We start from the raw sequence: 13,482 nt of genomic DNA, 5'->3' as shown, positions 1-13,482 counted from the left end.
TCCGTAACTCACATAATAAAATTTTTTGTAGTACCCTCTATAATAGCGGATGTTATTTTTGGCTGTGACTTTTGGAAAACATTTCAGCTAGCCCCTGGCATTTTTGATAATTTAGAATTAATTAAGGCACCTTCTCAATTTTACAATATTTGTGCGATTGATAATGAACAAATTCATTCCATCACTTCTTTTGAAAACTTATCATCTCAACAGAAAGAATTAGCCCAGTCTGTAGTAAATAAATTTTTAGATATTTCTTCAACGAAAATTGGATTGGGTAGAACAAAATTAATTGAACATGTTATTGACACCGGTGATGCCTTGCCAATAAAAATAAAACAATATCCACTTTCTCCCGAAAAGAAGGAAGCTTTAAGTAAAGAGTTAGATAGGATGCTGGAAATGGACGTAGTTACTCCGAGTGAAAGCCCTTGGAATAACCCAGCAATTTTAGTGAAAAAGGCAAATGGAGACTGGAGATTTTGCCTAGATTGCAGGAAATTAAATTCAGTGACAAAGGGGGATTCATACTCAATACCGTACATTCCACAAATTCTAGATAGCTTGAAAGAGGCAAGGTTTTTATCATCGATTGATTTAAGTTCAAGTTTCTGGCAAATTCCGTTAGCTAACGACTCTCAGGAAAAAACCAGTTTTACAGTTCCTGGTAGAGGGTTATTCAAATTTAAAGTCATGCCGTTTGGCCTATGCGGTGCACCAGCACGACAGCAGAGGTTAATGGACCAGTTATTTAATCAAAATTTTTGTAGTGATATTGAAAATGGAATAGTATTTTGTTATATAGATGATATTGTTATTTGTTCTGCTGATTTTGAAACCCATTTAATTTTATTAAACAGAGTTCTGGATAAACTAAAAATGGCTCAACTATCCATAAATTTTGAAAAATGTAATTTTTTTAGAAACTCTTTGAAATATTTAGGGTATATAGTGGATGAATTTGGTTTACGCACAGATCCTGGAAAAGTTGCCGCAGTTTTGAACTTTCCGACCCCAAAAACTGCACAGGAGGTAAAGATTTTCCTAGGCACTTGTTCTTGGTACAGGCGCTTTATTAGGAATTTTTCAACCATCGCTGCACCACTCAATAGACTAACGAGTAAAGGAAAGAACGCACCTAAATTTGAGTGGAGCGAACAGGCAGAGGTAGCATTTAATACATTGAAGAATGCGTTGGTAACCGCACCTGTTCTTGCGGTACCGAATTTTGAAAAACCATTCAAAATACATTGTGATGCTTCTGCATATGGTGTTGGCGGTATGCTAACGCAAGAAACCGATGGTTGCGATCATCCCATTGCGTATGTCAGTAGGAGCCTAAATAAAAACGAAAGGAATTACAGCGCGACGGAACGCGAGGCTCTAGCTGTGATTTTTGCAGTGGAGAAATTTCAGGCTTATTTTGGTTCCAAGCCAGTCACAATTATCACAGACCATGCATCCCTAAAGTGGTTCTTAAATTTAGAAAATCCCTCAGGACGACTCGCCAGATGGGGTTGTAGATTATCACAGTATAATTTTGTTATCGAACATAGGAAGGGTTGTGATAATGTAGTTCCGGATACCTTGTCGAGACTCATACACGTAGATGTAGTTGGTGATCGTAATGATAACTCTAGTCAACAAGTTTGGTAGATGACTGGTATGACAAAACATTTAATGGCTGTAAAATCAATCCAGCAAATTTTCCGAATTTTAGTATTTTGAACGATAAACTATATCGTTACAGTAAATGTAAATACCAGCTTCTCAGTGAGTTCGACTGGAAAGAGGTAGTCCACAAGAACGACATCCTTAGAATTATGCAACAAAACCATGCAGATGCAACTGCAGGTCATTTGGTGTGTTCAAAACTCATCGCAGATTATCCCTCAGATATTTTTGGCGTGGTATGTATAAGGACGTGGTTGAGTACGTTAAGAATTGTGATACTTGCTCTGCGTATAAACACACGACATCAGCCACTCCAGGTCTGCTTGGGAAGCCTAAAGTCTGCGAGAGACCTTTTCAGGTCATTTCGGCTGATTTAGTCGGACCTTTGCCTAGGTCTAAATCAGGATTTACATTTCTTTTTGTGGTGACGTGTTGTTTTTCGAAATATACAATGTTGTTTCCGTTACGGCGTGCCACAGGTGCCGCTGTTGTTAAAGCGCTAGAGAATTTTGTATTTTTGAACCATAGTGTTCCAGAGACTGTGATTGTGGACAATGGGTCCCAATTTACAGGATCTGAATTCCGTAATCTCATTAAGCGATATAATATTCCGAAATTACACTACACACCACTGTACACTCCGCAAGTTAACCTTGTTGAGAGGTACAATAAGGTTGTTATGACTGCTGTAGCCGCTTTTGTGAAAGATAACCACAGGTCCTGGGACGAAAACCTGTACAAGGTCCAGTTCGCCATAAACAGTGCGGTTAATGAATCCACTGGATTCTCCCCGTTCTTCCTTGTCCACGCTAGAGAACCGGTTTTAAATGGTTCCTTCTATAAGGACACGGATAAGGAGTACGAGGCCGGAATTCCAAGGGAGGAATACGCAGGAAAGTTTGGAACCTTGGAGGACATATTTGGTCAGGTTAGGAGAAATTTGTTTCAGGCTCATGCAGAGTATGCAACGCATTACAACTTAAGGCGTAGGTCTGCAAGCTATTCTGTTGGGGATATAGTGTGGAAAAAGACCTATCCACAAAGCGACGCTACAAATTTTTTCGCAGCTAAGCTGGCACCTAAGTATGAAAAGTGCAGGGTTGTCAAGGTTTTGTCACCTTTGGTTTACGAACTAGTTAGAGTAGCTGACAACCACCCAATAGGCACTTGGCATATTAAGGATATTAAGAAGTAGATATTTGCCATTACTTAGTTTGGTCTAAACTGTTTGAATATTTAAGTTATCAATATTCAATTAGGAATTTGTATGAGTGTAGTGATGTTCTGAGTTAACAGTTACATTACCATGGTTCAGTTGAGGATGAATGTAGTGGATGTATGTAGGGATGAATATGTGATGATTGGAATGCTTGTGGTAGACCAACCGGTTGAGAAAGTAAAAATGCAAATATCGTACTTTGGGGATAACGAAAAGGGGGGGTTTTGTGTTTTGTTTTCGTTTTCCTTCTAGATAATGGATCATTTCTGTTATTTTTCCGATTCTGTTCCGAGATCTATTTTCTAGGAGAGTTATTTCGTTTTTTTTTTCTTTTCTCATATTCCGATTTTGATTCGGTTTTATTTTTCCGAATGGGATAGAGAACGGTTGCCATATCAGATGGACCCGTTCACAACCAGTTTTCCGTATTTGTTGAGTAACAAATATTAAGATGGTAGTTTAAAAGAGTGAACCACCGTAGGCCTAGACGCATTCTATCAGTCAGCTGAAGAATGATGCCAAGATGTTTCCACTCAAGTGTCTTAGACACCATGAAGTTTTTTGTATATATTCTTTTTAGAAGTTAGGGTTGTGTAGTTAAGTATAATGTATAAAACCTTACACTGTTTTCAGTATATTTATTGTGTTAGACAATTTTCCTTGTTAGTAGTAGATGTGCGTTCACGCGTAACTTCTGTGTTTTTTTTTGTTTGTTTGTTTCAGGCAAATTGTTAGTAGTTGTTGGATGACGCTGAGGGCAGCGTGGTTCAACCTGTTGAACCTTTTCGTAGGAGGGGAAGTATTGTGACGTTGTAAATTTTGAACTACTAATTAGCGTCTCGCTTTTAATTAAAATCTATTTTGTTCAAAGTATGTTGGTGCCACCTAGCATCAAGGTGCAGAACTACGCGTGGGTCGATGTTCAGAGTTCATTCGAGCCACAATAGATGGCGTTTGCTTCGTTGTCAATTGTCGTAAAAATAAAACAAAATAATTAAATAAAACCATAATATCATTTGTTTATTGTTAAGTCATTAACAAAACGGTTCTTATAATATATCCTTAGGTTCCGCAAATATTCAAAAATGAATTGGCTTCATGATCAAACTAAATGAAAGCGGCCACACTCGGGTTGCGTCTGGCAACACCGATTGGTGAGATTTAGAATTTTCTCTGGAGTCAACATGTGAAGACGAATTTTTTTCGTTCCAGGAAAATCTCACTCTTTTCGCCCATGGCTTCGCCTGGGAAAATACAATAGTTATAAAATTTTAGTCATCCTAACGTATTTCAATGTTTCATCAATTATGGTGAGTGAAAAATCAAGTAATGTGGATTCGACAAAATGGCGGTTTGGTTAGAGAAAATCCTAATCTCATGATTTCTTTCAGTTCCAGTTATTTTAACTTCCCAAATAAATGAGGATAATGGGTTGTGGGTGGACTTCTGAAAACCATTGGTGGCCAGGAGTTCAATAGGTGAGTTGTGTTTGATCGGGAAAATTCCACGTGTCGAAATTTTCACACAGCACAAATTATAATCTTGTTTTTCTTTGTTACAGGGTTTTCGTATATACGTTTACGTTTTACGTTTAGCTTTTCGGTTTTCGTATTTATTTCTTTTGCACATTCACGTTGACAACTTAATTGCTATGGATAAGACTTGGTGAAAATCTTTGTAATGAAACATTTCGGTTGTGAAGAATCAAATAAATTGAGTTTTGGATCTTGGCCGATGCCGTCCAGCTACCTTGCAGTCTTCGCACCTACAAGTAAGCCAAATGTTTGTATCCTGGAACTGCTTAGTGAACCTTCTTAGTGTATGTGTACAGTAAGAACCCTGTCTTTACTACTGAGCTTTTATTTTGAAACAATTTTATGAATTTTACTGTGTCATTGTCTATTCCATGCCAATGGCATCTTAAATTTAAAACATAGATTTTATGTACTATCTACCTAAGGCATTCTAATGTATCTAAATTAAGTCTTGGCATTAAGCTAGAATAACTAAGTATTATTAGCCATCACTATGTATTAAGCGACCCCGGTAAAAGTTACATTAAAAACAATTTTGCCTAACATCTAGCAAATTTCATTTATAACACCTCATATGCATTACAAGGGAGTCGACGGCTAGCTTCTATTCTTTACTAGGTAGATAGATCAAGTAAAGTAAATTAAAATTATTTTTTTTTTTCCTCTAATCTTTGTAAGGTGGTAGATTATTCCGTATCCGGGTATATTTCTATTCCGCCCGATTTACCACCCTTACACATAACAACTAACAACAACCCATAGTAGAAACCATTACTTACTCATAGTCTAGCTCTAGGCCGATAGAGCTACAATCTATACTAATCTATATACCTTTTATATAAAAAAGGGGTTTGAAATTTGTGTGGTCCACGCGGACTAAGTCGCGGAAATAAGCTAGTCTATACTAATATAATAAAGAGGTAAAGTTTGTAAGTTTGTTTGTAGGCGGTAATCTCTGAAACTAACGAACCCATTTTGAAAATTTTCTCATCAGTAGAAAGCTACATTATTCCTGAGTGACATGGGCTATATTTTTAGGGTTCCGTACCTCAAAAGGAAAAACGGAACCCTTATAGGATCACTTTTTTGTCTGTCTGTCTGTCGGTCTGTCAAGAAACCTACAGGGTACTTCCCGTTGACCTAGAATCATGAAATTCGGCAGGTAGGTAGGTCTTGTAGCTGGCTTTAGTGGAAAACTCTGAAAGCCGTGAATTTGTGGTCACATCACACAAAAACAATTAAATTGTGGTCATGAACTAATAATTAGTATTTTTAATTATCAAAGTAAGATAACTATATCAAGTGGGGTATCATATGAAAGGGCTTCGCCTGTGGATTCTAAGTCAGATTTTTATGAATCATAGTATTTGATTTATCGTGCAAAATGTCGAAAAATTACGACTGCACTACGGAACCCTCGGTGCGCGAGCCTGACTCGCACTTGGCCGGTTTTTTTACATTAGAGATCCTTACGAAAATAATAATAAGCTACCACAAAATTCTGGAGGCCTACAAAATTATACATCGAGTTTGATTGGTTAATATATTCACATGAGAACCAAACAATAGTCCGGGACTAGTCGAGATGGCAATCGAAGTAAGAGGCGGAGGGACGCCCCGCACACCCGCACGTCACTCGCACCAGATTAGCGCGGGTACTGTGCGGATGTGCGGGTCGTTCCCTCTCCGATTGCCATCTTGACCTGTCGCGTACTATACCTACGTTTGTGTGGAGCGAGTGACGGACAGACCGCCGCCATATTTAAAAAGATACCTGAAATAAAACAGAACGTTTTTCCCAACATGAAAGAGTTCCGATTCTGACTTATCGCCTTTCGTCTCTGGATAGGTGCGCCTAGACAAGGACGGCAAATGGGACGCCCGCCCGTCAAGTTCGGCACTTAAAATGGCCGATAGGTACTTTGGAGAGAGAGCCAGCGCGTGCCAGACCCTTGTCTAAATATATAAAAGGAAAAGGTGACTGACTGACTGATCTATCACTCAGCTCAAACTTACTGGACGCATCAGGCGGGAGCAATTTGTCTAGTACACGCGGACGTAGTCGCAAGCTTACCTAAGCTTGTTATTTTATAAAAGCTGAAAGTTTCTCTGCGTATTGTCCCCAACACGGAGGAACGACCAGCGACTATGAAGTTTGGATCGTGGATTTATTGAACTTTAAGGGTGTCTAGCAGGGGGTTGCCACCATGCTAAGTGTCTGGCAATGCATGACGTGATTTCTAATACTATTCCCAAGAAAATAAAATAAAAATTGACTGAACACTTTGACGTAAGATTTTTTACACCCAAAGTCACCATGATCCAAACTTCATATCGCTGATCGTTTCTCTCTTTGTTGAGCATAATACGCAGAGAAGCTTTCCGCTTTTATAAAATAACGAAGGTCTGGCACGCGCTGGCTCTTAGTCCACTAGCTTAGTTTCGTGATCGCCTAGGGAGGGGGCAATGTCGATAATATTATGTTTTATGGCGGGGGGCGGGGGGCGAGGGGCGGGGGGCGCACATAAATTGGATATTCGTTTACGACAGATAATATTGCCGATAAATTATAGCGCGCTTAGGGACTCGCGCTGCGTGGCGTTTTCAGATAAGGCTTCGCGCAGATGGGCCACCAAACACAGCCACCGGTGGCTGGCGACAAGCTGTAATACATGATTTTTAGGGTTCCATAACTCAAATGGAAAAAAGGATCTTCCCCTTATAGGATCACTTGGTTGTCTGTCCGTCGTGTCTCAAGAAAACATATAGGGTACTTCTTTATAATCAATAAATTGGGTAGGTAGGTAGGACTTATAGCACAAGTAAAGAAAAAATCCGAAAACCGTGATATATAGTTACATCACAGAAAAAAATATTTTATGTTCATGACCAAATAATTAGTATTTTCAATTTTCAAAGTAAGATAACTATACCAAGTGAGGTATCATATGAAAGGGTTTGTACATTCTAAAACAGATTTTTATTTATTTTTAAGCATACTTAGGTGCATAGTTATTGATTTATTGTGCAAAACTGCAAAATGTCTAAAAAATACGACTGTAATACGGAACCATCGGTGCGCGAGTTTGACTCGCACTTGGCAGGTTTTTTACGTTTTCAGCCGCACACATGTAGCCGACGGAGCTCGCGGTGCGTTCCGAGGAAGTCCGTTAATTGCCGGATCGCTCTTTGATCGTTAAGCGACGTTATCAGACCGCGAGGAGAGGGCATTATTACTATTTTTGCGAGCATCATTCATACTCGCTTTGCCTTAAGGTAGGGTTGCCATCTGCAAGATAAGCTCATTATTAAACAATTATTTATTAATTTGTTAATACAAAAACCTAAAACTTTTATAACAGTAACATCTATTATGTCTTTTTATATATATAGATTTAGCAATCCGCACCGGCTTCGCACGGGTAGCGTAGTACAATTTTCGTAAGGATCTCCAATTTTAACTATTAGCTTTAAGGCAAGTAAGGTAAGTAAAGTACTTAATGATAATTTCAAATATTTTTAGTTTGTTAAAAATTGCAATTTCTCGCTCGACTCGGAGCGATCATGGAGAGCACTCTTAAGTAAACGCAGACACTAATTAGTAATTATTATCTCAGCTTGTTTATGCTTTGCAAATACTTGCAATTACTTTGATATCCCCAACTTAAGTGCTGCAGTCATTTAAAAAGTAGAATTCCACCGCGTGTCGCTTATCAGATGCGGGCTCATATTTAATTATAACTCGTAATTCTCATTATAATTATAAAGAACATTAAAAATTTAATGTGTGCCTACTAGTCATGTAACGAATATTCATTTGCATTCGCATTCCGCGAAATTACTGCGAATGTTTTATGAATATAAAAAAAATTGATGCAATAGTTGGTTAATAAAACAAAATCCATTAATTACTTATGTTTTAATGTTATAAAAAGTAACTTAGCCTCGTAATCACATTATAAGTCTTCTCTTTATCATTTGGTAACGGGACTGCCGCCAAGGTCACCAAGCCATAGACAAATGGCGTCAAATTTAAACAGAAACTGTATATTCGCATTCGCATTGGCGTCCGCGAATGTTCAGATATGACATTCGTTACATCACTAGTGCCTATTGTAAATCTAATTACAAAGATTTAGTAGACACAACGCGAGCAAACTGCGGGACGCCGTAATTACAAAACACGAGGCTTTACACAAAATGTAGCCTTTTCATTTCTGTGCTGGTTTTATTGCATTAGCTCGCACGGACAGATATAGAGGCTCGCCGCTCGCCGGAGGCGGAGGCGCCCATACTTTACGAATCAGGGTACGCGCAATATCGGACCCATAAAAACGTTACAATAAACTTTTATTATGGCAGCGCAGATAAAATAAATATAGCTTTAATTCGCCCCCTCGTCGCTTCCAACAATATCGCTGTTTCTCTACAGTCTACATAAACTGAAAGGAAATTGTGATGCAGATAGCTAACGCAGTGAATCTGCAGCGTGCGGCGTGCGGCGTGCGGCGACGCAGCAGGCGAGCGGAGAGGGTCGGCGATCATCCATTAGTCTCGTTTATTACGTGAGTGCTAATCTAACAGCGTCGCTCGCTCTGATGTGGACGTCGGCTCCGGGATAATGGGCAAATGGCAGCGTGCGTGAGGCGGTAATGGCCGCGCCGTCCGCTTCGTGACGCGGCTCCACTAAAACTCCTGCGTGCACCACTAAACTATTCGACTGCCTCTTAATTAGTTTTACCACTCTTAATTGCACAGCCGCGCGTCTCAGTACTCGGAATAATAACCTGTTTTATTTTAATGGCCACATTAAAAAGAGCTATTTTCTGAACAATTTCTTTCTCAGCCGTCATAGTTGATTATTCACGATTCATTGTGTAGGAGCACCTTTCGTGTAGAAAGACTGGCTTGTTAGCCTTTTGTTCATTAATGTTTAGCTCGATCGAACAATGGCACTACAAGAAAAACTAGCTTTATCATATTGCCAAATCATGACTGGCACCTTGATTATTCGCGGTGAACAATAGCTATGTTTTTAAATGCTCTTTAATTAACATAAAATCTAATGATCGATGTAATTTCAAATTATTGTTATCATTGATATCATGGAATATATTATTATAATTTATAACAATCAAACGTTGGAGTCAAATCTTTGGCACCTTGTAAAGAACTCTATTTTGTCTCTTTCTTTTAAATCTCAGCTGTTTCTGGAATAGTTAAATAATTTCGCATTTTTCAATATTAACTCAATGAATGAAATAATTATTAGTTAGTGCGTAATATCAGGTAATTAAGATTGTGGAAATTCCTAATAGCTAAGTAGAATGGTTACTGCACATTAGTTAAACTGTAATACATTGCATGTCTTGCTCAATTTATGTTCCAAAGAACTTCGGTACACTAACATAATATTCTTCGTATTGTATCCGTACAAACGATAAATTATTATCGATTCTCAGTTTCGCTTTGTCAATGATTTCACTTCATACCTACCTACTTAAGTCAATAGCAAAGTTCTAAGTAGTTACAGAGCAGAGGTGAGAAGCATGTCTAAAGACGGAAAATTGTTATAGCCTAACTCACTCAACGAAGTACAAAAACCCGGCCAGGTGATAGTCGGACTCGCGCACCGAGGGTTCCGTACTAGTACTACGGTCGTATTTTTTCGACATTTTGCATGATAAATCATAAACTATTATGCATAAAAATCTGTTTAAGAATGTACAGGTAAAGCCCTTTACTTGGTATATTAATTTTTTGAAAGTTGAAAATACTAATTATAATAGGTAATAAAGACATTTTTTTTTGGTGATTTAACCACAAATTCAAGATTTTCAGATTTTTAGCCTACCTGCCTGCCAAATTTCATGATTCTAGGTCAATGGGAAGTATCCTATAGGTTTCTTGAAAGACAGACAGACAAGGTGATCCTATAAATAAGGGTTCCGTTTTTCCTTTTGAGGTACGGAACCCTAAAACGGCGAAAACAGGTTCCAATTTGATTTCCGAACATGAATTGATGAACATTGAAACCAATAGGTACCTGACGAATAGGTACACAACTCAATCAATAGGACTAATAAAAAGAGCCAATCTCTTTACAAATTGGACGTATTTTGTGAAAAGTTTCCAATCCACAATCAAGTCTGAATTGAGATAACTAACTAACTATTGAACAAGCTGATTGCTCTGGCGATTACAGATAAATAACATACATTCTGATATACCTACCTACCTAATTATTTATATTTATGTACAATCCTGTTATTTCTTTTGCAGTGCGATATATATTATGTCGTTATACATTCCTACCTACCTAGGTAATCAGTTCGTGTTTTTGTTCATATATTATACCTATCCAACTCAATTTTAATTCGATTTTTGGATGGCAAGATTTCAGCAAAATACGTCCAATAACGACTTTACTTTCTTTTATTTCTATTTTCTTGACTAGCTTATGCTCGCGACTTCGTCCGCTTGGACTACACAAATTTCAAACCTCTACTTCACCCCCTTAGGGGTTGAATTTTCAAAAATCCTTTCTTGGCGGATGCCTACGTTATAATCGCTATCTGCATGCCAAAATTCAGCCCGATCCGTCCAGTAGTTTGAGCTGTGCGTTGATAGATCAGTCAGTCACCTTTTCATTTTATTTAGATTCTTGTAACTTTGAAATTGAATATTTTACCGGAATTCGGAAAACCACAGACATAGACAGTACTACCTAGAACGTCGACAAGTTTTTACAAAATGTCATAATTGACTGGTTAGTACCTACCTACCTATGAGAGAGGCTACGTTTGTATGGAGCGAGTGATGACGGGGAGACCAGTCTTAATAGACGAAAAATATGTTTTTACCATTCACTCAATTTCAATTAAGCAAGTAGGTAGGTACCTACCTACTTCATTGTAAAATAACGTAAAGTTAGAACATCTAATTGGATATCGATTTTTGTGAATTGTGATACATCGATTCAAGTACATTGCAAAACGTATTAGGTACCTATTATATTATAAGAGATGAATTTTAGGTAGGTATTTGAGATCTGGCACACACTACAAGATGTGGCATTGCAATCCAATACGCTTGCCGTAGTTGACAATGAACAGCTGTTCATCAAGGCCCTCGTCCGTCGCTTCAGACAATTAGTGGTAGTTTCGGTAAGTTGTTGTTGGTACTTACGTCTGCGCCACAGCAATCCATCATGGCAGTCCGGAGCCGCACACACACGCACTGACGTCGCACTCACACTACCTACAATCTACATGCTGCAGCCACACGCCCGGAAACGCGCCCAGCACAGTGGAGATAAATAAAACGATGCTTTAAGGATTTTTGTAAAAAGATAGTTATATTTTTGGCATTGGACTATGACACAATATAATACTATGATATGCTAAGTAAGCGTTTTATAAAGACTTTTACATGCCGAATATTCGTTAATCAGACTATTCATCAGAGGACTCTTTATATATAATTTTAACAAACATAACTGCTTACAAAATGAGAGTAGAGTACGATTCTAGTTTCTAGTCCACTCGGAGTCTAGAGCTCATCGCCTATTCGAAAACATAACTAAGTCTAGTTTTTATTCGTAATATTTTTCTCACTTTCATTTTTTTACTCTATAGGTACATATTTTTATTATAATACAATTTTTGAACATATAATTATTATCGATATGATATCTTATACAGAATACGCAACGAATCAGCGACGGTACAATAAGTTATCAAGAAGCATCGGTTATGCGACTGCGAATAAATACTCGGTCGGTGGGCGTGCGCCGCGACGCGACTGTCGCGTCTATCGTCCGCACCGGCACGACACTGTCGACGCACATAGGTACTATTTGGTATCGGTCCACTTACACTACTAGTCACACGGAACATCACAGACACCTACATGTAGATGGGCAGCTGCTGCAGCGCGCGCTTGTCGAAGCGCTCGTAGGGCGCCGGCGGCAGGCGCGCCAGCTCGCAGTCCAGCGCGTCGGCCGGCAGGTAGGGGTGCGCCTTGAGCCGCGCGCGCGGCAGCGCCGCGTAGTCGCAGCGCACGCGGCGCGCCGCCTCGGGCGCGCGCGGCGGAGGCGCCGGCGGCGCCGGTGCGGCGCGGCAGCAGCGCCGCGGGACGCGAGCGCGCGCGCGCTCGTCGGGCGCCGCGACCGCCGCGTCGCCGCGCGGCAGGTTGTTGACGAAGGGCACGCGGCGCAGGCTCTCGAGCCTGCGGAAGTGCGACGGGTGGATCATGAGCAGCGGCTCGATCTTGACGCCCTGCGGCGGCTTGGCACAGTCGGGAAGCTCGTATTCGATACTGCAGTCTACGTGTAAAGGCACCGAGTAGTCCTTGGGCGCCAGCGAGGCGGGCCGCGCGTCGCGAGCGAAGCGGTCGGCGGCCGCGAAGTCGGCCTCGCCGCGGGCGTAGCCCGTCATGGTAGCGGGCGCGGCCTCACGGCATGTGCGCCGCGGGGCGCGCGCCGGTCAGCTGATTGCAGGCTCGGGCGCGCGACGTGCGCGCTGGTCGACGGCTGGCGCGAGACTGTGGCGGCGGGCGGCGCGCCTGCGCGTCCCCGCCCCGCCCCGCGATCGATGGCGGCGGCGCGGCTGCGCGGGACGCGGGGGGCGCGCGCCGGGCGGTATTGTGACGCGAATGTCAAACAGCTGATGCGCTACGTAAGCGGCGGCGGCGGCGCGGCGCGGCGGCGCGGCGGTGACGACCAGCGAGCTGGCTGTACCCGGGTGCCTGCGCGTCCGAAGCCTTCGATTGCCCAACAGTGGAGCTCAGAAGTGGAAACAATGGCAGAAGTGTTCACATTCTAGTTCGCCGATAGCGGATAGCGGCGTGTATTTGAATTGTTACAATGTAGTGTGTTATATAGAGGCCGGATCCATTATGCACATAGCAATGAGAAAAGCATTTTACTTGGTAATTACCAGCCGAGTAAAGGTTAACATAACATAGGTGTAGCATAAAATATTCCTCCATTGTTTTTCACAACAATAGACCCGCCACCTAAATATGACATTCATGGAAACCTCTGTTTTTAGT

General features: G+C 40.8%; 1 protein-coding gene across 1 annotated transcript; it reads right to left on the bottom strand.

Moving 5' to 3' along the window:
- Positions 1–11,758: 11,758 nt before the first annotated feature.
- On the bottom strand, positions 11,759–12,989 carry LOC117990885 (uncharacterized). Its single transcript, XM_034978381.2, has one exon. The coding sequence runs from the start codon at positions 12,864–12,866 to the stop codon at positions 12,336–12,338; it is 531 nt and encodes a 176-aa protein (XP_034834272.1). The 5' UTR covers positions 12,867–12,989; the 3' UTR covers positions 11,759–12,335.
- Positions 12,990–13,482: the final 493 nt, after the last annotated feature.

The sequence above is a fragment of the Maniola hyperantus genome, chromosome 18 (assembly GCF_902806685.2).
Source record: "Maniola hyperantus chromosome 18, iAphHyp1.2, whole genome shotgun sequence".
In the NCBI taxonomy this organism is placed as follows: domain Eukaryota; kingdom Metazoa; phylum Arthropoda; class Insecta; order Lepidoptera; family Nymphalidae; genus Maniola; species Maniola hyperantus.
The sequence above is the reverse complement of the archived record's forward strand: the minus strand, read 5'-3'. Positions and strand labels throughout refer to the sequence as shown.